General features: G+C 39.5%; 2 protein-coding genes across 4 annotated transcripts; one reads left to right on the top strand and one right to left on the bottom strand.

Moving 5' to 3' along the window:
• Window positions 1-1,169: 1,169 nt before the first annotated feature.
• Window positions 1,170-6,701, bottom strand: srsf3b (serine and arginine rich splicing factor 3b). 3 transcript variants are annotated; one of them, XM_006783409.3, is made up of 6 exons: window positions 6,577-6,701; window positions 5,821-6,031; window positions 5,254-5,394; window positions 3,234-3,272; window positions 2,683-2,769; window positions 1,170-1,895 (listed from the first exon to the last, which is right to left on the bottom strand). In XM_006783409.3, exons 2-6 carry the CDS (start codon window positions 6,021-6,023, stop codon window positions 1,868-1,870), a joined length of 498 nt encoding a protein of 165 aa, XP_006783472.1. In that variant the 5' UTR covers window positions 6,024-6,031; window positions 6,577-6,701; the 3' UTR covers window positions 1,170-1,867. The 3 variants fall into 3 exon arrangements, with proteins under 3 accessions (XP_006783472.1, XP_087696887.1, XP_087696888.1); XM_087840761.1 differs by lacking the exons at window positions 5,821-6,031; window positions 6,577-6,701 and adding an exon at window positions 4,208-4,655 and having other exon boundaries at window positions 5,254-5,382; XM_087840762.1 differs by lacking the exons at window positions 5,254-5,394; window positions 5,821-6,031; window positions 6,577-6,701 and adding an exon at window positions 4,208-5,252.
• Window positions 6,702-7,971: 1,270 nt separating this feature from the next.
• LOC102780377 (S-adenosylhomocysteine hydrolase-like protein 1) lies at window positions 7,972-22,116 on the top strand. The gene is made up of 17 exons (XM_087840760.1): window positions 7,972-8,496; window positions 11,523-11,634; window positions 11,897-12,040; window positions 13,212-13,312; window positions 13,650-13,752; window positions 14,577-14,671; window positions 14,897-15,003; window positions 15,089-15,205; window positions 16,979-17,042; window positions 17,188-17,276; window positions 17,533-17,603; window positions 17,772-17,866; window positions 18,006-18,104; window positions 18,378-18,446; window positions 18,791-18,869; window positions 19,034-19,154; window positions 19,311-22,116. Exons 1-17 carry the CDS (start codon window positions 8,317-8,319, stop codon window positions 19,315-19,317), a joined length of 1,653 nt encoding a protein of 550 aa, XP_087696886.1. The 5' UTR covers window positions 7,972-8,316; the 3' UTR covers window positions 19,318-22,116.
• Window positions 22,117-22,484: the final 368 nt, after the last annotated feature.

Below are 22,484 nucleotides of genomic sequence, written 5' to 3'. Positions count from 1 at the left end.
GAAAAACTTACACAAAAATTTTGCATCTGATATGCCTGTGGCAAACTCTCAAGAGATCCCAGAACAGACTGTATTGGGAAATCCAACAAAGAAAGCTCAACGTCCTTCCATTTTGCCTCATACTTAGCGTTACACCAGCACACTAGAGGTCTGATCTGGGCTGCCAGATAGTAATCCTCAAAGCACGGTAGGGCCATGCCCCCCCGCTCACCAGGCAGCTGCAATATTGCATATCTCACTGTCGGCCTTTTATTTCCCCATATGAATCTTGAGCAATGCATATCCCACTCCCTAAATTGTTTTGCTGGAACCTCCACTGGAAGTGCTGCAAACAAATATAGCACCTTTGGGAGGATATTTATCTTTATCGCTCTAACTCTGCTGGCCAGATCGAGGTGGAGCAGACCCCACCTCTCCAGATCTTCATATATCTTCTTGTTCACCTGATTATAATTAACTTCATATAACAATGCAAGGTCTTTTGTCAGCAGGATCCCCAAGTACTCCATTGAGATTGATGCCATCCGAATCTATATCTTGCTACCAATTGTCTTGAGGGGTTAAAAAAAAGAATGTCAAGATTTTAGTTTTTTGATTGTTTAGTCTATAACCAGACAGTCTGCCATATTCTTCCAGTATTTCCATAAGCAGAGGAATTCCCTCTTCCGGGATTCCTAGCGCTACCAGCACGTCGTCTGCATACAAGCAAATTTTATTTTCCACGTTCCCTGTTGTAACCCCCTCCAATCGAGTCTCTTCCCTGATGCATTGAGCACTCTTGCTGAATCCTATCAAAAATGACCCCTGACACTCATCTCCACCTGCTCCACCCTTCCTGGACTCTGTTGCTCTGAATATTTGACCCAAGGTGTTTAAACTCATTTTACCTTCATTGCACTGCTTATAATGAAGAGAGAGTTGCTTGAAATTTATATTAAATGCAAAAAAGTAATACTTGCGAATGAAAATAAAGCTATTTAAAAAGAGTGAAGCCTCATTTACGAAGCAGCTAGGGTTAAATAAAGGCACATCTTTAACTCAGCTGAAACAATGCTCTGGGCTTCTTCACACATCAAGAGCGCCCTCTGGTGGGGGTTAAATGCTCAAAGTACATTGGTACTTTATAATCTCAGGAAAGGTGTGAGGAAAAAATACAAAAAAACCCAAACTTTTTTTTTTAAAACCAACCAGTATTTTTAATTGAGACAATTTCACATAGTATCAAACAAAAGAAAAAATGAAAAACTTCACAGACAAAAATCTGACCTCTGCTCCATGTAGTTATTTTGATTCACTGGACAGATTTGCATTTGAAAGGGCTGCCTTTTTTTTTTTTTTTTTTAAATAAACAAAAACAGCCAACCACTAACAGATGGAAAACTTCATTATGAAGAGTGTAGCTAGAAAAAAAAAAAGTTGGCTTACAAACAAACAAAAAGGGATTTATCCCATCTTTTTCTTTTTTTAAAAAATGCTGACATTTACACAGTGAAAAATGACGGACTACTCACACGATGTCTAACTACACAGAACATTCTTCAAGAAAACAAAGCTCAGAGATTAACTGGTGAACTGGAATGCTGGGTGGCACTACTGTTTCAGGACCAGCAAGACAGACGTGGCACAGGTGAGCCATTATACCTGTACACGCCCAGTCACTGTATTTGAAAGTCACCACAACAGGAAAAAGGGAGGGACACTAAAATGCTTGATTGTTGTTGTTTTCTTTTTAAAAAAAATGGGAAAAAAAGAAAGAAAAAAAAAAAAAAGACAAAAGTGACCTCACGGTCATGATGAGTCCATCATATGAAACGGGAAAGCCCGTAAAACCGTTCATCTTCAGCTCCCTTTACACCTGGCAGACCTCTTATCTTCTGCCATTAGACCTGGAGCGGCTGTGAGGGAGAACAAGACAAAAAATAAATACATTTCAGCTCATTTTTGCATTAAAGCGCCCTTCACCAATCACAAACAAACAAATTGGGTTTTAAATGCACCTGAAATGTGTTTGTGGGAGTTTGTGCTGCGTATAAAACCACACCCACACGATGCCAGATTCATTAATCGTGTGACCAACAGCAGCAGACTGATGTCACACAACACACTCAGCTGAGTGGTTATTGATCAGTTTACTCTGAGGCGGACACTCTGGGTCATATATCTCTTTATTTTCAGCAGAGAAACAGGTGCTGCCAACAAACACCCTATGATAAGCTATCATCACAATACTTCACTTACATTGCAATAACATATACTGCAATTTATCAGCTCTTTTTTTTTTAAATTTCAAAGCTCAAAGCCTACTTTAACTAACTGGATAAAACAGATCAACAAACCTGCAACACCCCCAAGTTTTGGGCAACCATTTAGTCACCAAGAATAGCAATAAGTCGTGTTTTTTTTTTGTAAGAAGGTGGCTGTCCTGTTTTTTTACTGGTGGGATGGAGACATTTGCTTGCTCTGGATTAGGAGGCAGCTTTGACAAGAGTATCCGGTGTTGGATGGCTTTTCAGTCGAGCTGACTTTATCTCAGTTTGGTCAGCTAAGAACCAACACTGTCACTGTACATTAATATCACAATATTTTATTTAAATAAATAATGTTTGTCTATTTGATGAGTCGCTAACAACCCTACTTTAATGGACTGAAATAATCTTCAGACAGTTCAAGGTGTGCAAGTACCTTCTTGATCGAGAGAAGGATCTCGAAGGTTTGTGGTTCCTGTCCCGGGAGAGGGACCTCTCTCTCCTCCTGTCTCTGGAGAAAGACCTGAAGAAGAAAAACATCCCATTCTAAAAAATTTTACAACTTTTTTAGAACATTGTTTTTTAAAACAAAAACAGTTTAACCAAAAGTTAGATATATTTAAAAAGATGGTGGTTTGATTTCAAATGACATTCAATTTAGTGTAAAGATGCACGTAAACAAGGTATAAATATTAAGTGTGCATATGTACACACTCCGTTTTCACTTAGTGTAAGCCGACTCCACTTTGCTTTCCACGTTATATCAATTAGCACAGAGCTCACACTGCATCACCACAGAAACAGCAACAAAGGTTCAAACAGGCTGTAAAGTTAAACAAGCACCTCTGCAAAAAACATTTCAGCTTCCACACAGGTCAGGTTTAGTGCAACACTTCTGCATCACATTTGTATGCTACAAATAAAACACATGCATACACAATGCTGAAATTATAGAGTTAATCTCATGCAGCGTGAAAGATGACTTGCCTGCTACGGCTGCGGCTGAAGCTCCTCCTGCGTGGGGATCTGCGCAGGGAAAATACAAACGTGTTAAGGACAAAGATAGATGGATTGATCACTGTGTAGAGCTCCACATTATTTACTCCTTTTCTTACACGGGGCTCCCTCAGCACAGCCCTTTGGCTATCTCAAGAACTCAAAATGGAAGTAAACGACTTGCGTGTTTTTCCAAGGAAAACAAAGACTTCAACCAGAAAACAGAAGTCACTGGCAGTGGACCCAGCACATAAAGATGGCAGGTGCAGAGGAAACCACCTCTCACCTTTCCCACAGTAAAACATGCACCTTTCAATAAAGTCCAATTATATTTCAGTCTAACTTTGAAATGCAGATTAGGATTCGTCCCGTGATTCATAAGCAGTAGGTTCAGAGCTCCGAGGCATGAAACACCAGCAGGATTTTCATCTTAAGGTAATTTGATATCGTACTGTGGATTGGCTCTGATGTGGGGAATCAAAAACCCAGCACACCATTTGGGCCACCATCTGTATGAATTCAGTCCACTGCACTTTAAGGGAAAAATGTACAGAAATGGAAATTGGTACCAAAATTTATTTTTCACAGGGAATAAGCCTCGTGAAACAGCCAGGCTAAGATCTCAAACCAGGAACACACACATATACACACACACAAAAAGATCTGATATTCATAGGGGGTGTTTAAGGAAAGTTTTGATGTGACTTCATAATTCTGCTCAGAGCCCCAAGACATACCAGATGATTATCTATCATCGAAATCTCTGGAAACATGACGTTCCAGATATTTGATGTTGGTCCATCCCCCTTTGAAACAAGGACTACAGAAATGGTGGACGACAAAATGACAAACTTATGATCAAAATAACAATAATTTTAAAAAAAAGAACAACCCTTTTAAACCAGCTGTCTCTTCACTTTTAAAACTGTAATCAGCAGTGTACTGAATGAAGCAGGAAAACTTACTAGTATTTTTGGTTTTCAACAAGCTAGAAATGACGAAAGGGAGGCAGACTGTCGGCCGGGTGGGTAGAATTGGCTGAATAGGACTGGCCAGATGCTGCAAGGTGATTAGGTGGCAGGCAGATGGGGGCTGGCTGTGGCTTTTTTCCTGCTTTAATTGGTTAGCCGAAGGCTGCTGCTGGTAGGTTGTAGACATTTGGGAACGTAATACGCTGATTGGTCGGGAATGTGAGGTGGCCGCTGCCGTTTGGGTTAAGGTTGAAGGAGGAGGAGGTTGAGAACGGCATGCTGAGGAACCAATGGGCTGGTGCAACCTGACGACTGGCCATGCCTGGGTCATGTGACAGCACCAGCCAAGCTGATTGCGGCCCGATGATCAGCAGTCACATGATGCTGAAAGAGGACTAGTTGATTGACTCAGAGGGTGGTGAGAAGAGGCATGGTGGTGGCTCTGCAACGGGTTCATTCTTATTAATATAGATGAAAAATAAAAAGCATCCTCAAACAAAAAGAAAAAAAATTGCATCACATTTGGCACTTTTATTCCCCCCAAAATGTATACTTATACTTAGCCTATACTTTTACTGACTGCCTAAATCTGTTTCCCCACACCCATTTTTGCCTTTTTAAAACAGTTAAAATGAGACTGCACAAAAATGTGCGTTTCAAAGGAAGCCTTTATAACCTAGGTCTTGCAGACCACACTTTAGATGCCTCAGAAACAGAAAGGCAGCCCTCTCTATATTCTGAAATAATGCCCCTTTTTCCACTACATGATGGTGAATGACTATCTGTGTGGCTCCTTCCATAAAATGACCATTAATGTCAATGAAGATGAATCTGCAAGCCTTAGGCATTGCAACACCCACAAATATATAATCACCAGAAAAGGTCACAAACACTAGAAATACCTACACTGGAAACCCAAATGCAATTAAAGGGAACTGTACTGTGGGCAAGAAAGTTGAACCGGTAAGTGACCAAGCAAGAATAAAGTGCAGAATAGATTGGTTATCGTGTCTACTGGCCAACAACAACATGTAGGTCACCTGCGTCTGGGTGGTGGGCTACGCCGCCTGTAGTCGTCTCGGTCTCTAGGACGCCTGCTCCATGAAGGGGGAGCGCCTCGAGTGCGGCTACGCTTCTCGCCAGTAGATAACTCCACACGCACCCGACAGCCACACAAAGTCCTGCAAAAGAAAAAATAAAAAACATAAATAGAAAGTATTTTTCCTCGTTTTTCCAATAAAATGACTTACTTAGCACACTTTAGTGGGCTGAATATATCATTTGAATGTCTGAATGTAGTCTAAATGTCTGCTAATGTAACAGATGTGATGACCAATAACATGTTATCATTGTTAAAAGTGTGACTGCATGAGAGGAGCTCTCCTTTCTGCGGAATGGGAGCAATGTCCTGAACTTGAGGGAAAGAGTAGTACCGATCCAATAGCAATACCTTCATTTAAGTAGACTATTCATGTGGATGCAGCGTTTTCAGTAAGAAACGTTTCATCATCTTCCACTGAAAACGCCATGTCCAGATGAACAGAATCCACTTACCTGACCTGGATGATTGAGCATGCATAAACTGATTTGCATAGGTTGCCACCTACCTTCCATCAAGTTCCCGCACGGCATCAGTTGCATCTCTGGGATCTTCGAACTCTACAAAGGCGAAGCCTGGGGGGTTCCTGGCCACCCAAACACTCCGGAGAGGACCATAGTAGCCAAATGCTCTTTCTAACTCTGTCTTGTTTCCATTGTTGCCGAGATTTCCAACGTACACCTTACAGTCAAGGGGACAGTCACGATGCATGACTGTATCTGAAAAATGAGCAGAATAATATTAATGTTTTAGCTCTAAGTCAAAGACTGGTAAATGGCCTGTATTTGTATAGCGCTTTACTTAGTCCCTATGGACCCCAAAGCGCTTTACACTACAAAGACTGGTCACACTCTCTCTCACTTAGCCATTTACCACAGTGCAATACATGCTACCCAATGACCCACAAACGAATTGGGAACTTGGCCTACTTTCTGCGCTGGATTTGCAGGTTATGCTAACGGAAACTTAAAAAACAAACAAACAAAAACAGACCGCCAGACGAAGCGAATCTCAAATGCCTTAGTTAACTCGTTTGCTTTATATCTCCAACTATATTGTTGCATATTCGACGCTGCATTGTGTTTCGAGGCTAACAGCTTATTTACAGGGAGCTAAAATGGCTGCCGCCTACCGAGGCCTACTCAGCGGTAGCAGCACTCGGCTAGCAGCCGCAGAAATTTATACTATACATTCACATATGTGAAGTAAACTCACAACAGGTCGTTTTACAAACATATAACAACGCAATAAATTGAAACGCTACCGTTTTAGGTGTAAATATCAGCTCAGATTATCGATTGTGATCCGGCTAAATTGTGCCTTTTCGTCTTCGGTGGAAAATGGCGTGACGTCAGTGGATTAACAGGATGCCACTTTCGAGAGGGCGGGGTTAATGTCGCCTCCTTCCTTTGCCCCCCTCCCCAACAACAGTTGTCCAAGTTTTGGCTGCCTTTTCATTCTATCCAGTCCTTGTACATGGCCTTCAGAGGAATGTATTGTTTACAGTGTGAATAGATTTACCAGAGCTCAAGGAAAAATTATGTTACTAACGAGTTACATAGCATAGTTAAATTGATGTAAAGTATTTCTTCAAATCATATTAAGAGAAATTGAGATATTTGAACTAATAAAGGTATAAATAAATTGTACTCTGTACAATAAAGCACTTTGGGACTCTTCTTCTCTCGGTTGCTCCCTTAGAGGTCTCCACCACAGTGGTCATCTGGTCACCTGTCTCCATTTCACCCTATCCCTGGCCTCCAGCCCTCATCATGCCCTACTTCACTACATCCATGAATCTTATCTGTGGTCTTTCTCTTTTTCTACTGCGTTGCATCTTCATCTTCAACATCCCTTGTAAAATATATTCACTATCCCACCTATCCCACGTTCAATCCATCTCAGCCTTGCTTCTCTAACTTTGTGTCCAAACCTCTTCCACCAGCTCCCTACCCTCACTACTGATTACAATGTTGTCTACAAACATTATAGTCCACATAGACTCCTGTCTGACCTCATCTGTTAGCCTGTCCATCACCCCTCCAAACTGATGTAATCACCTACCCACCTTAAACCCATCCTTCACTCCTACCATATTATTACTGAGATACTAATGTACAAATGTAATGCATACTGGAAAACAGAATTTTTTCTGTTTTTGAAAAGAGTAAGTTGTGGCTAATAAGATAACTTCATTCACAGAATCACAGAAAAGAAGTGGAAACATAATAAATAAAACGTGTTATGGTTGTATTTTCTTGGCAAGATTTTTGTAAGATTTTTCTGCCAGTGGTTTTCCAAAATAATAGCTTGATCCACGTATAACTGATACACGTCCAATTTCCTGAGTACAAAGGCTGTTTACTCCCTGCCAAAACAAATGAGTACACACTGTGTTTATTTACAGTGTGGAATTGGGACATACTTCCTGCTTAGACTACGACTAAAATGTGGGGGAAACTGTAACTGTAAAGTTAAAGTTACATACGTCCGCCATATCTCACAAAACCGAAAGTACTATACTATAACGGGATCTAACATGTCAAATTTGGCCAAAAAGGCAATATATATACATTAAAATGTAAATTAAAGGACGTGTTCATCATTCGTAACGTGCTATCCCAGTTACCCTGAACGTAGCTTAACACGCGAGCCGCCCACTCAGTCTGTTAGTAACCGCCCACAAAGTTGGTCAGCCAGGTGACAGGAGAGCCAGCCGGGAAACAGCACGGACCACGTCCCGCCTGCGTTAGGAAGTCGACTACGTAACGATTCACAACCAAATCAAAGTCGACTAGGCAAAACCACCTGCTTAAATCCTGCGTTTATTGCCTGCTTTCACGTGCTCGCAATCTGACAGCCTCTTATCCGTTAGCAGTTGCGACGTAACCAGCTAGCAGTTCGAGGACACCCATAACATAACGCTAGCCTCTGACGTTAGAGAAGACTCAACGGTTGGTTGTTGTATTTCTGTCCGGGTAAAGATAGATAAGCCAGCAGCGAGATGTCCGAACCGGTCGGAGAGGCGAAGCTGGAAGTGAAGCAAGCGAGCAAAGAGGTGAAGGAGAGCGAGAACGTAGCGGAAAAATATTCAGCCATGACCGTGAGCAAAAACAGCGAAATAACCATGGGAGAGCTGTCGACTGTCTTCAGCGCTGTGCCCACTCACAAACCGGTTAAAAAGGTAAGTCTGCACCAGGTGTAAGCATAACGGCACCGAGGAGGACCCTTGGATAATAAAACAAACCTCCAAGGCTCTTTTTAGCGCGATAACAGCACTTTATAGGTGCTGTATCTTCTTTGTTTATGGGTATTTGTATAGTCAGACTTCACCTTCTTTTTGCAACGTGAATACATTTTATTAGAGCTCAAAGACTTCTGATTTTAAGAAAATATATATGGTACTAATGAGTTATATGTCACAGGGGGTTAGGGTATCTGTGCACCCATAACAGTCCACACACATTGCTATTGCGTGTGACAAGAGAATTAAAAAGTTGTTTAAACCCACATTAAGTAATTAAAGAGTCACACGTCAAGTCCAAAGAATCTTAAGCATTTTCTGCATGTGTATAATGGCTCACACCTCTAATAATAACAATAAAACTTTATAATTGTGCATTTTTATTCACATATCCCCCGTATTACAAATTTACTACAGTTTCAGCACACTTTCAGCAGCGGCTTCTGACCTGAAATTGCGAAACAAAAGAACCACTTGTTCCTTGTAAAACTTGCAAAAAGAAGTTATTTGACACACTCCAGGAACAAGGAAGAGCTGTGCCTTTCACTTTTGAGGCTGAATGGACAGTGTTTGCACACTCCATGTAAGTTGCACTGAAGTGGACAAATCACAATGCACAATGCAACAGTTTTTGCATTTAGAAAGCATATAGCTCGACATGGGGCACGCAGTCTGTCAAATGCAAGAGTCAGCATGCTCAGCCAAGAACATATCAGGCAGACGTTCCTTTTATACTTGACTGTTTCACATCCTCATACCGTTTTAGGAAGGATCTTTACACTGAAGCGTCACTAGCTTGCAAAGTCAGGAGCCAAACATTTGACCCTAAAGAGTTCAAAGTTTTTGTATTGCTGAATTCAAAATAGTTGTGCTTAGCTGATATCAAGAAGAATTGGGAAATGTGAACATAAAGCACACTTATCAGCATGTCCTCTATGACAGCACAGTTGAGATTACTGACCTTTGATTTTAAATGTAATGCTTATGTATTCTTACATATTTAGTGTAAGACATTTAAGTTTCAAGCTTACTAATTATTTACAGTTGGAATTGGAGGGATAATGGTTAAGTCTGGGCTTCCTGGAGTTCTGATATCAGAAAGACTGTAATCTCTTTGACAGGCATTTAAAATAAAGCAACAAGTGTGATTAAATCACAGATGGCAAAGAAGAATATTGTAACACACTGGGGGGGGGGAGGCACACACAAAAAGAAGTTTTAAGTTTTCCTTAAAATATTGCCAAATGGTATGTGCTCAGATTCATTTTTAAAATATCTATCCCTTACTTCACCTTTAACTTTAGGTTCCATGTGGGGAATATACAGACAGATGTGTCTTCCTCCCACTACTTAAAACATGACTACAAAAAAAAGGTTTCATTTCCTCTGAAACACATTTTTTGTTTATCAAATGGCCGGAAATAATAGGAACATGCACAGAGTCCTGATTAAATATAGTAATACAGACTCAATACCTTTGAGTCCGTGCTAACCACATACTCAATCATTCTGGTAACTCACCCCCCCAACAGCTCACATAAAACAGTATGTTTCATTCAGTTGGGCCTTGGGACCCTGAAACCTACACCACCCTGCTGAACTATGTGGTGTTTTTCACCTAAATCACAAGAAGACTGCTCCTCATTGTCTTCTGTTACCATGGTGTTTAGCAGGTATGTGGATGGGGCCCCTCAAGTCAAGATAATTAATTGGAATGATGAGAATATTTCATTTACAGTTCTATTCATGTTTTATTTATATAGCGCCAAATCACAAAACAGTTGCCTCAAGGTGCGTTTATATTGTAAGGTTAAGACTCAACAATCAGACGACCCCTTGAGAGCGAGCACTTGGCAACTGTGGGAAGAAAAACAAATGGCAAACTGTGGAAGTAAAGCACAGATTCATTGTTATGCATGTATATAATTTATTGTCTAGGGTGATCTTTAAATCTGATACTTGGATACTTGGATCCAACACATTCCAGAAACTGCTGAGGTGGGGCAATCTCCCTGTCCTCTGTTTGCATTGGAGCACCTTGAGAGTGGAAAATCCCTGTCAGCATAAGTTTTTTTGTTGTTGCAAAAAAAATAAAAAATAAATAAAGCCAAAAATACCCCAAACTGTCCAGGCATGAAGTTAGTTACACACAACAAAAATACCAGTCCGGTTTCTTCATCTCGCAGAAATGTGTACTGTTTGCGTTAAAGGGGCAAGGTTAAACCCTTATCGTGCAGAGAAATATTTTATTGAAGGCCAAAAAAACCCCCCCAAGATGAGAGCCTGCAGCACACACAGGGAGTAGGACTGTTTCATAGTTCTGAAAAGTAATCAGTAGGTACAATTCAGACTTGCACTCATTTCACATCAGTTGCTTAAATACCACAACAATGTGAGCAAAATGTCACACGTTTGGCTTAACACACTGCACTGGAACCAGAGCTGGAGAGTTTTAAAAGGTCATATAAGGTGATTTATTTTTTTTTTTTTCCTGCCATTTGTACACCCCTGCAGGGGATCAAATAACACGACAGGGAATTTTTCGACGTCAGAAAAGCCGAGAGTCGATAGTTACAATCGTTACACAAGCACGAGTCAGATGGGGTCATTGAAATCAAAATATGGCTTGAGCAGCTTAATTTTGGAACATCAGTCTTGATGATGCAGCGTCTGCTGGGCTATAGCCAGACATCCATTTTTGGTAATAAACTGAAATGAGCTCACAATTTTGAGGGGGATTTTTATATTGCCAGTAATTTTCTGGGATTCTGCTCCATTCAAATCTATTAAAGTCATTATACTATACAAGAAAGACAAAAACAGCTCTACTCTGGCTCCTGAAGGACTGTAAGAAATTAACATTTAGCTGAGCCACAAGAAAATTATCACAAGACATTAAACTGGTTGTGTGTGTGTGGCTTACATTGTCTGCCCTTTTTGTTTTTTTTCCTTTTTTTTTTTTTTAGCAAATCCAGTTTGTGGAGGACAAGCAGGAGTTCAGCAGGTTCCCCACCAAGGCAGGCCGTCGCTCCCTGTCCCGCTCCATCTCCCAGTCCTCCACAGACAGCTACAGCTCTGGTAAGAAGGAGCCAGAATCACGTGTGTGTCATTTGTGATGTAGATGCAAAAGATTTTACACTGTGTTGTATTTATGGAGGTAATGAGAGGAGTCCGTTAGGCCATTTGATGACATCAATATTCGTACATTTCTTTGTTATAGGTTTTGTGGTAATGCTTCTTTTTGTCATCCTCATCTCATTTTGACCTTCAGCAAAAATGATTGCTTAACTTCCTGAATCTTGAGTTTGGTTGGTGTTAATAATAAAACCCTCTTTTACAGCTGCATCATATACGGACAGCTCTGATGATGAGACCTCGCCACGGGACAAAACTCAGGTCAACAGCAAGGGCAGCAGTGACTTCTGTGTCAAGAACATCAAGCAGGCTGAATTTGGCAGGCGGGAGATTGAGATCGCAGAGCAAGGTCAGCACGAGGAGCGTGAAGTGATCTCAGCATTTCATTTAAGCAACATCTACTAAATTTACAAGTGTTGTGGAGGAAAACAAAACAGGAATCAAAGGTTAATGTTTAGGTAGCAATGAATAACACTGTCGCCTAAAAATAAATCCCCTTACACAACTGAAGTGTGACATTTCAAGGGTAGAATATTTCACCCCGAACATAAGGTTATTTGAAGTTATTGAGTAATGTGAGTAACTTTCTCAGTCTGTCGCTGCTGTAAGTGATATTAATTTGTTTGTAAAAAGGAAAGTAGTTGTCATGATATCACATCTCAAAAGATGTTAAGATCTCTAGCACATTGTCCATTCTTTCTTGCTTTGGATCAAAGAACCTGTGCTTTAATAAGATGAGCCACATGGTTTTAATCATGTCTGGATATGATACAGAATAAAATCTTGTTAGTCTCATCATACAAGAGTTAAGTATCTGTGCAGATGAGTGTTTGATGCTGAGAAGCAGGCCTTATTAATGTGCCAGTTACGAATGTAACAACAATATTTTATAATCCTAATTTAAAACAAAAAAATTCATGATACATTTATAGTTCACACTTAAGATCTTTACTAAATTTATCAATCAGTATTCATCTGTTTATAATTTCTCGACAATAAAACATTAACATGATTCCTGCCTGTAGTATTTCGTACAACATGAAAAAAAGAGAAGGAAAATCTGGACATGATTCATAAACAGACTCTGCATTATTGAGCAACACTGACATTTGGAACCTAAAGCAGCATTTTAAAGGTCTGTTTGCTGGCAAAACGTCACTGAAGCAGATGGGAAACTTAAGCTTGTTCGCTGCTGTTGCTGCTGCTGCTGTTATTTAAGCCCTGGTCACACAGGCCTAGAGGCTTGCTTTATTTAAGAAATACAACACACAACCAACTATAACACTACATATTTCCACCCAAGAGAGGAAAGTAAAAACTGTATATTTCAAAGAGTCCCTTTATCCATCTTTCAAAAAATAGCCAGTAGCTCTGTATAAAGATAACTGCCTTTAACTGTTAAAGGTTTAGTTTTATTCTGTAACGCCTGCTAAAAGAAAAGGATGAATTTCTTTTCTACTGCATCGTCTGCGTTGAAGTGTTTCCCACTGACTATTTTCATTATGTAATCTTGTTTTCAGATATGTCGGCACTGATCTCACTCAGGAAGAGAGCACAGAGTGAGAAACCGTTGGCAGGTGCCAAGATTGTGGGCTGCACTCACATCACTGCCCAGACTGCAGTAAGATTCATCTCTGACATCGAGCTTCAACGCCTGAGCAAAGACTGCACTGTGATTGTGTCTCTTCGTCATATAGGACTTTAAATCACTATTTAACTGCTTCTTACTTCACACAAGCTCGTGCTTCCTCTTATTATTATATTATTATTTTGAATTAAATGAGTAAAAAGAAAATCTATTGTATTTCAATTAAAATGTATGTAGCTGGCTGTGTTCATGGGCTGTCAACAGCCAGATGATCCCAAAGAGTTAAAGATAATGTATGTAGACGTGGGTCATGGTAAATTCATGTGTTATATAACAATAAAATACACTTATTGTGACTGTATTTCTTCAGGTGCTGATTGAGACTCTGGTTGCTCTCGGAGCTCAGTGCCGCTGGACCGCATGCAACATATACTCCACACAGAATGAAGTGGCTGCTGCCCTGTCGGAGACAGGTAAGCAGCAGAGATGGTGAAGAAGCTCAAAGACCATGTTGGGTCTTCTAGGCGAGCTTGATTGCAAACAACATTGTGATAACAGCAGAACACAGGATCAGATAAGTCTTCTTTTTAATCTTTAATGAGCAAAGGTTTGTTCTGTTGTGGGAGCGTCTCGTGGCTTTTAAAACCAAGGTTACGGTTTGTAAATGTTAAACTCATGACAGTTCATCCCTGCAGACTTAATGGGAACACATAACTCTGTCCATGTAGTGAATTAGCAGCACTCTTTATGCCCTTTATCTGCGGTTGCTATGTGATGGTTAAAGTGTGCATTAAATTTTCAGAGTAGACTCGTCATGATCGGGAAGGCTGGGGGAGTCTCAGTGATCTGCATTTTTTACAGGGTGTCTAGTGCTCATTTAATTACTGCTGTACGTACTGTACTGAGCTGTTCATTAAACTGAAGGGCACGTAGAGAGTACAAATGTCTGCCACTATTAAACTGGTCTCAAACTTGCTTTTACACCCAGTAATCATATTGATATCATCTGTTTGGAGTGTGACACATTTCATTTGAACAAATACTATGTCATGAAAAATCTTTGGTTTCCACTGAGATGAGTGAGATATTACATCTATAATACCAGTTATTAAGCGAAGAGGTGAATTTGACTGTATTCACTGTCTTTATTTAAGACTTTATGTATGCTTTCATGCAGTTTATCCAGTTTCTGCTCTGTGAAATGAACGAGACAACGTAATTGCTCATCAACATTGAAGTGGTTTCTTGATATGACGTACTGCTACTGAGATACTATCGCCCATCTGCTATGTTTTAGGTGTGGCTGTGTTTGCCTGGAAGGGGGAGTCTGAAGATGACTTCTGGTGGTGTATTGACCGCTGTATCAACACTGAGACCTGGCAACCTAATATGGTTTGTGGAAAACATTTTTCAGGTGCTGTACATGGACATTTCTTTTGCCAGGTGTAATATGTGAATGATGTACACAAACAGCAATGTTGAAAAGACCCAAATAACACCAGAAGAAGAACCCATTCATTAATAACAGTCTGTAAATATTTAATTACTGAAGAGAAGATGAGAAACACCACGCTCTGTTTATAAGAAGATGACGAATCTTTTCCTCCTGCTTATTAGATCCTGGATGATGGGGGAGACTTGACACACTGGATGTACAAGAAATACCCCAATGTATTCAAGAAGATCAGGGGCATTGTAGAGGAGAGTGTCACTGGGGTTCACAGGTAATTTATTTTTGGATATGTGGATATTTGCTTTCTTGACACATTTAGTTGCGAGCCAACATGTTTCCATCATGTTTCTGTCTAGGTTGTATCAGCTGTCTAAAGCTGGAAAACTGTGTGTGCCTGCGATGAATGTAAACGACTCTGTGACAAAGCAGAAGTTTGATAACCTGTACTGCTGCAGAGAGTCCATCTTGGATGGGTGAGTAAGCTCGGGTTTTAAATGTTTTGCTCATGTATAAACAATATTACAGTTTGTATGTTGGATAACTTAAATAACATGGTTTAAGGGGGGAAAAGGGGGAATCCAGTAATTTTAGTAACTTTTCTAGAAGTGATAAATGAGAACAACTTATCAACTTAGAGTTTAAAACCTTTAGATATATGTGCTTTCCTTTATACAAATCCATCTCTATGTACACACTTTATATTTGAATCAATGTAATATAAAGATTTCTCTGGCTCCAGAGGGAGCTAAGCAAGGTAATTTTGTGTTGTGTTATCATTTGTCTACAAGTGGGGAAATCTGGCAGAACAGGCCCTTTATGGTCTGCTTTTCATCTCAGCATCATGTTAGTGGGTGCAAACACAATGTGCTTAAATCTCTGGATGATGGTCGATTTGGACTGCGGGTAATTCTTTTGGCTTTTGGGTCAGCTTTTCACAGGAGTGAAGAGAGTGAGGAATAAAATGGAGAAAATCTCTTTGTTCAGCTGCATCACTTGTGTTGCAAAAGGGTCTCGTGACCACGTTGTAAAGAAAAATAAGCATATATCACAGCATTATTCATTAATAACAATCATAATTGATGTTAGTGGAGGACGGACAGCCTCATATGCTGCTATCACAAAGAATGTTGCCGTTAAAGATTTAAACTTGATTTTTAAAGAGATGTTACCCTTGTAAAAACTTGTCTAGTGTGAACATTGCACACTCTGCAGTCTCTGAAACAGCCTGACAGCACAGTTACATTTATAACCCTACTGTTATTTGGCAGCATAAAAGGTCTAGTGTTCTTTAACAGTGTGTGCACATTTCTGCATGGAACAGTGCTTGCTGTGCTTTTCTGTGCTTACTGCAGAAAATTTATTGCTGTTCCTCTGGATTAATTATCAGCAGGTACAATGTTGTCTCGTAGCAGGTGTTCCATTATTAAATTCTAATGATATTTCCTCGGTTAGTGACCAGGGCTAACTGAGAAAATTGGCTTCCACATTACTGTGTTAATTTAATTTGAAGTGGGCTTGTATTGGAAGCAGGTCTTATTTTCTAATACCCTCTATTTGACAGGTGTAATTTGTCATATTTTTGGTGCCTTGCCTAATCAGCTTGTTTCCTTTATTAAAGCTATTGCACTATAATGAATATTGTGTAGAACAGCGAGCCACTTCTGATAAGGATTGGTGAAGTGGCTCAAGTTTCTCTACAGACAACATGAGGGGCTCACGTTTCATGCCTGCATCTCTGCTGAGGGATTGTTCTTAACCCAGAAACCCACTGCACTCCTGCTGTCACAGCTTATTTAGTCTAATATGAATGACTAACTGAATTATATAAATATAATGGGACCAACATGGTAACTTGCTATAAATGACTGTGTGTAGGATGTTTTGAACATTTGAACATCGATTTGAACATCGTTTTGAACATTTTGAACATTGTCAGCATCATCGAACACATAGAGTCAATCAGTCAGTCAAACTCCCACATTCATGAAGAAGACCCTGAGAGACTTAAACTGCTTCATTTGGGGCAACAAAAATTCCCTGGACAACATGGCTCTTAGGATCACTAGAGCGCACAGACTCCAGTGTGACAATGTGGAAATTTAGGATATATTACAGAGACTTTTGATATAAGCAGTACCAAATAACATTTTACTGTGTGCCATAATTTTGCAAACACTATTACAGATTGGCAGTTTTGTTTTCCAATTCTACAAAATGTGCTAATTTTGTGTCTTAAATGTCTGTAGTTTGAAGAGAACCACAGATGTCATGTTCGGAGGCAAACAGGTGGTCGTATGTGGTTACGGCGAGGTGAGTTGTTTCCTTTCAGTTTATCATTCTGCAGTAATCATAATCGCATAGTTGTGAAAATGTGTGAGACATTTTAAACATGCCCTTTAAACTCTTTTCTGTAGTTTGCCATTCATGAATTATCTACATTATTTTGTCTTTTCAGGTTGGAAAAGGTTGTTGTGCTGCTCTGAAAGCATTGGGAGCCATTGTCTATGTGACAGAGATTGATCCCATCTGTGCCCTGCAGGCCTGGTGAGGAAAACATGATGAATGTATCGAGCGATAGGAACAGGAAAAAGCTGCAGAGATAAAAACCGAGCTGTCCAGAAAACTGTTCGTGTTAATTATCTGACAAAGATATGAAAAACTAATGATCAGCTTTAACTCAGATGCACTACACACCCAATCAACAATTGATTTGTTTGTCAGTAAAAAGAGATTTTCCAGCCTGTCACTGTCCAGGCCTGAGCTGAATGCAGAATCTCTTCCTTCTTTTGTGTGTAAATAGCATGGACGGATTCAGAGTGGTCAAGCTTAATGAAGTCATTCGCCAAGTAGATGTCATCATCACATGCACTGGTAACTACATTTAATACAAAAGTGTTGTACTCACTGACATTTTTATAGCTTTTTAATATAACATAAGAAGTTTTAAGTTCATGGAGTTTTCCACTGCTTCTTAGGGCTCCAGAGCGTTTATTTCTCCTGTAATAGATGAGGATGGTATATGTTTGTGCCTTTCTGTAGGAAATAAGAACGTGGTGACCAGGGACCAGCTGGACAGAATGAAAAATGGATCCATTGTCTGCAACATGGGACATTCCAACACTGAGATTGATGTGGTAAAATAGTGCTTTAACGTATGATGGTAGAATTTAAAATTTAATACCACGATTATACATATAAGTAAAGATCAAATAAATATTCTGTCATTTTAAATGATCACAAAACGAGGTTTACTTGTGTTCTCGTCTCAACTAGGCAAGTCTACGGACCCCCGAGTTGACCTGGGAGAGAGTCCGCTCTCAGGTGGATCATGTCATCTGGCCTGATGGCAAGAGAATTATCCTCCTGGCTGAGGTGACTGCCTGTGTCTGTGTCCCTTCACTTATGCATTTGTGTCAGTTATAGCTACACAACATTAAACTGCGTTACAGCTATGCACGTGTGATCTCAGGTTGATAGCATCCTTGTTAATAAACAGTGTTGATCCAGTCCAATCCATTCTCCTCTTTAATGTGCTCTCATATCAAATCGCTTTCAGCTTACGTTAGACTGTAACAATTGTGCTATAGACCTTTGATTAAATTACTTTTTAAAGCCTGCGATAACGTGTTGTTTTTTGTCCAATAGGGACGTCTCCTGAACCTCAGCTGTTCCACTGTCCCTACCTTTGTGTTGTCCATCACAGCCACCACTCAGGTAACATGTAATTGGATGCTGACGGCAGCTGAAGCTAGACCATATTTGCTGTTGATGTCTGGTGCAGATAGCAGAGTACATAGGAATCAGTGTGGGTTTTTTTTTTTGTTGTTGTTGTTGTTGTTTTTTCCATTTTCTGTAATTAGATGGCTGTCCTTGCAGATAAGCTCATTTGCTGACGCTGATATGTTATAATACACAGGACACTCAACATCTACACGCTGTTTCTGCTCATAGTTGCACTCTCTCATTATAATCAGCAGTTCATAATTTAATCCTGCGCTATTCATTAAATTCATAATGTGCAATAAAATTTCAGCAGTGTTATTGATGTTTGTTTTCAGGCTCTGGCACTCATTGAGCTGTACAATGCTCCAGAGGGACGTTACAAGCAAGACGTTTACTTGCTTCCCAAAAAGATGGGTAAGGATTTAAATACTTAACCACTGCCTGTATTATTTACATGTTGAAAGCCTACAGGCATTATTTATGGACGCCTGCAAGAATGGAGTGCATGAACTGACAGATACCCATCTTCTGTGTGTGCGCCCATTTCTTTCTTATTAATGGATGTCTTTGTTTTTCAGATGAATATGTTGCGAGTCTGCATCTGGCCACGTTTGATGCCCACCTGACAGAGCTTAGTGACGAGCAGGCAAAATACCTGGGTCTGAATAAGAATGGCCCTTTTAAACCCAATTACTACAGGTACACTTTTACACATTTTAAAATTTTGAAATGGGGAAATATTTTTAAACTTATATTAACTTATTGTTATTGCACTAGGTTGTTTGCCAACACATAAACAATTTTTAAGAATTGTGTTGCATTCACATTATCTGTTTTTGTTGTTGTTATTCACAGGTATTAGTCTGTCTCACCTGAGAACAACAACATGTGGATGGTTCCTGATTAGTACCCGACCTCCAGGCAAAAAAAAGATTTGTGTATTGTATTTTTTACCCTTCATGGGACACATGGCTCATTTACTTGTATTTTAGTGACTGTAGAAAGTTTTGCTGCTTTACCAATGACACCCAAGCTGGCAATGAAAAGTGAAGCGTATGCACTCAGCTCATGTGAGGTAACACATGCAAAAAAAAGAAAATATATGATTTTTTTTAATTGCATGCGTTTCCATTCTGAAAGCTGTTGGGTATATCAGCATATTGTGCCAAATGACTGTGAGAGGAGGGTTGTGGTTGTTCAGAAATATTAGTTGTTAAACATGCTAAACCCACACGGCGCACTATTTTTGTATAATCATTCCCTCCATGTACTGCAAAGCAGTTACTTAAAATGCCAAACCCAGGAATCTCAGGAGCTTACTGTGCTTTTTATGCACTTTTAGCTCCTTATTTTTGGCATTCTCATCAATATTGTGCTTAAAACTGTTTGCAGTCTTTTCCTTAAAAACAGACAAGCCAACAATTGCAAAAAAAAAAGTGACATGATTTAAACTCCTGGTTGTTGTTTTTTTTTTTTTAATTTCTTCTCTCAGGAGTAGGTGGACCAAATCGGAGTTGAAAGGCCAGTTGATATGAGACTTAATGTTACTTTTAAACTAGCCAGTGATTTGGCATTAATCGGATGTCAAATCAGTTTTTCCTGTGTATCTGCTGAGTAGGCAATCGTCTGCTTACAGATGAGCCATAATAACCTGATGAGCTGACTGTAAATCAAAGTTTTGTTCCTCTGAGTATTTTTACTGTCCAGTGGTCAGAAATTGCTCTGTGCTGCTTTAATCGTTTCTTCCTGCTTTGATATTAAAGCACTTAATCACCTTATACGTTCCATACACAAGATACACTCCTGTTGTAGTATCCTCACAATTAGTGCTAACCTTCACTGGGCATAACAGAAACATAAGCGCTTGTTGAGCATAGCAAATGTAAGAGCTTGTCTTTTTTTTTTTTTTTTCTTGAAAAATAATTTGTCCATTTATGAGGTTTTGGTGTCTGGTGAGAGTTATATCTGTACCTCAGGGCATTCAAATATCTCTAATTATTTGTAAATATATGTCAATGCATCTGCACTATCTAATCTTAGTATTCATGCGTAATCTGTTGGTTTGAATTGAATATTTACAGCACATCTGTAAATTAGAGGGATATAATCGTGTCTGTGATCCGTGTCATTTTTCAGGTTTAGCTGTTCAGAGTAAATTGAAATTGGCGGCTTTGTAAAGCTAGCTGAGCATTGTTACATACAACACATTTATACTGTACATACAGCAGCGTCTGATCAGCTGGTCTCATAATGCTGTGTCTTGTTAGATTTGTCTCAGGACTCTGTTAAAGAATGCTAACAACGGAAAAGTAACTGTTGTTTCCTAAATGCTCTGGGACTAGACATGGATGAGCTTTGTTGTATTAGCTTTACCTCCCGTTATCTTGTGGTATTATAGTTATTCTAATCCAACACAGTATGTGTGTTTCCAGAAGATTGTGATCATTTTAAAGGCTTACGCACTGTGAGGCGTAAACGCTTGTGAGGCTTGTTAAATGCAAAGTCACATTTTGCTCTGTTATATTCACATGTGATTTTTTTTAAACAGTGGGCACTTTGGATGACTGAGTTGAGCAACTCATTTTATGTCTAAACTAGGTATTACACAGATAGTTGTATCTTGTTGAACTTGCAGCTCTTCAACACATTTCATTGTGCTGTATGAGAGGATGGTCGCTTTACAGTTGACAGCACCGCTGTTCCTCTCAAGTGTTTGACACTTTGTTACCATTTAAAGTAACGCGCCACATGACTGAGGATCCTGTTTCATCACTGCACTAAGCATAAACCTGAATTTATAGAAACTGCGTAATTCATTTGTGCAGTAATTTTCAATTTTAAATGAACAGGTTGCGCCCCTCCCCAGTTACTCCTGTTGTTTATTGAATAGTAGCCTACAGTGTGCTACTGCTAAGTGCTTTTCATCTTTGCACTAACAGCTTTAAGGGCATTACAGCCAAGGAGGACATCATTTTCAGTAAAAGGAGTGCTGCAACCATGGTTACTGATCAGTTGACAGTGCCTTGTAACTCACTTAGTAATTTATATTCACATGGACCATCTGTGCGTTTTTCTTTTTATCCATGTTATTGTCCGTCACAGTTATTACCCTGCAATATACAGTTCTAGCTATGCAGCAAAGAATCCTCAGCCTTTCTTCTGTAAAAATCAGTGTTTCACAAATTCCATAAAAGGTATGCTAATAATTACTGTAAACAGTTTGAATAAGCAGCATTTTACATTCTGATATTTACCTTTTACATTTATTGTGATGGGGTTTTTTTTTACCTTCTCTATGTTAGTTCTTGTAATAATGGCACATTTACTTTCATAATGGCACTCGGAAAATGCTTCGCTTTATAACTAATAGTGACAGTCACTTTAACCTAGTTGTTCCTCTGTTATAGAGACAAATGAATGTTATATTACTGGCACAAACAGCTTGACTTTTGTTAAATTGAAGTTAATCAGTATACCACTGTGATTTGGAAGCTGTACATTGTTACATTTGAATACAAGGTTGTCTACATTATATAGTACCTATAATGTTTGCTTATTTTTCAACTTTGTTTCTAGTTTGTTTTCATAATGTCAACTGAATACAGCTTGTTAAATTTCTCTTCACTTTCTCCTTTAATAAACTCCAGTTTAAATTTGAAAATGGCTCAGAAACATCATTTTCCTGCAGACAGACAATAAGCTTTACACAATTTGATTCCATTTAATTTATATAGCACCAAATCAAAACAACAGTTGTCTCAAGGCGCTTTATATTGTAAGGTAATGACCCTACAAAGAAAATAGAAAACACCAAAAATCCTATGACCGCCTAGGAGCAAGCACTTTGGTGACAGTGGGAAGGAAAACTCCCTTTTAATAGGAAGAAACCTCCAGTAGAACCAGGCTTAGGGAGGGGTGACCATCTGCTGCAACTGTTTGGGGCTAAGGGGAGGAAGACAGGACAAAAACATGCTGTGGAGAGCCAGAAATGAATAACTAATAATTAAATGCAGAGAGGCATATAAACAC

This window comes from Neolamprologus brichardi, chromosome 5, assembly GCF_056152115.1.
Source record: "Neolamprologus brichardi isolate AB-2024 chromosome 5, ASM5615211v1, whole genome shotgun sequence".
NCBI lineage: Eukaryota > Metazoa > Chordata > Actinopteri > Cichliformes > Cichlidae > Neolamprologus > Neolamprologus brichardi.
This window is presented reverse-complemented; position numbering and strand designations above follow the sequence as displayed.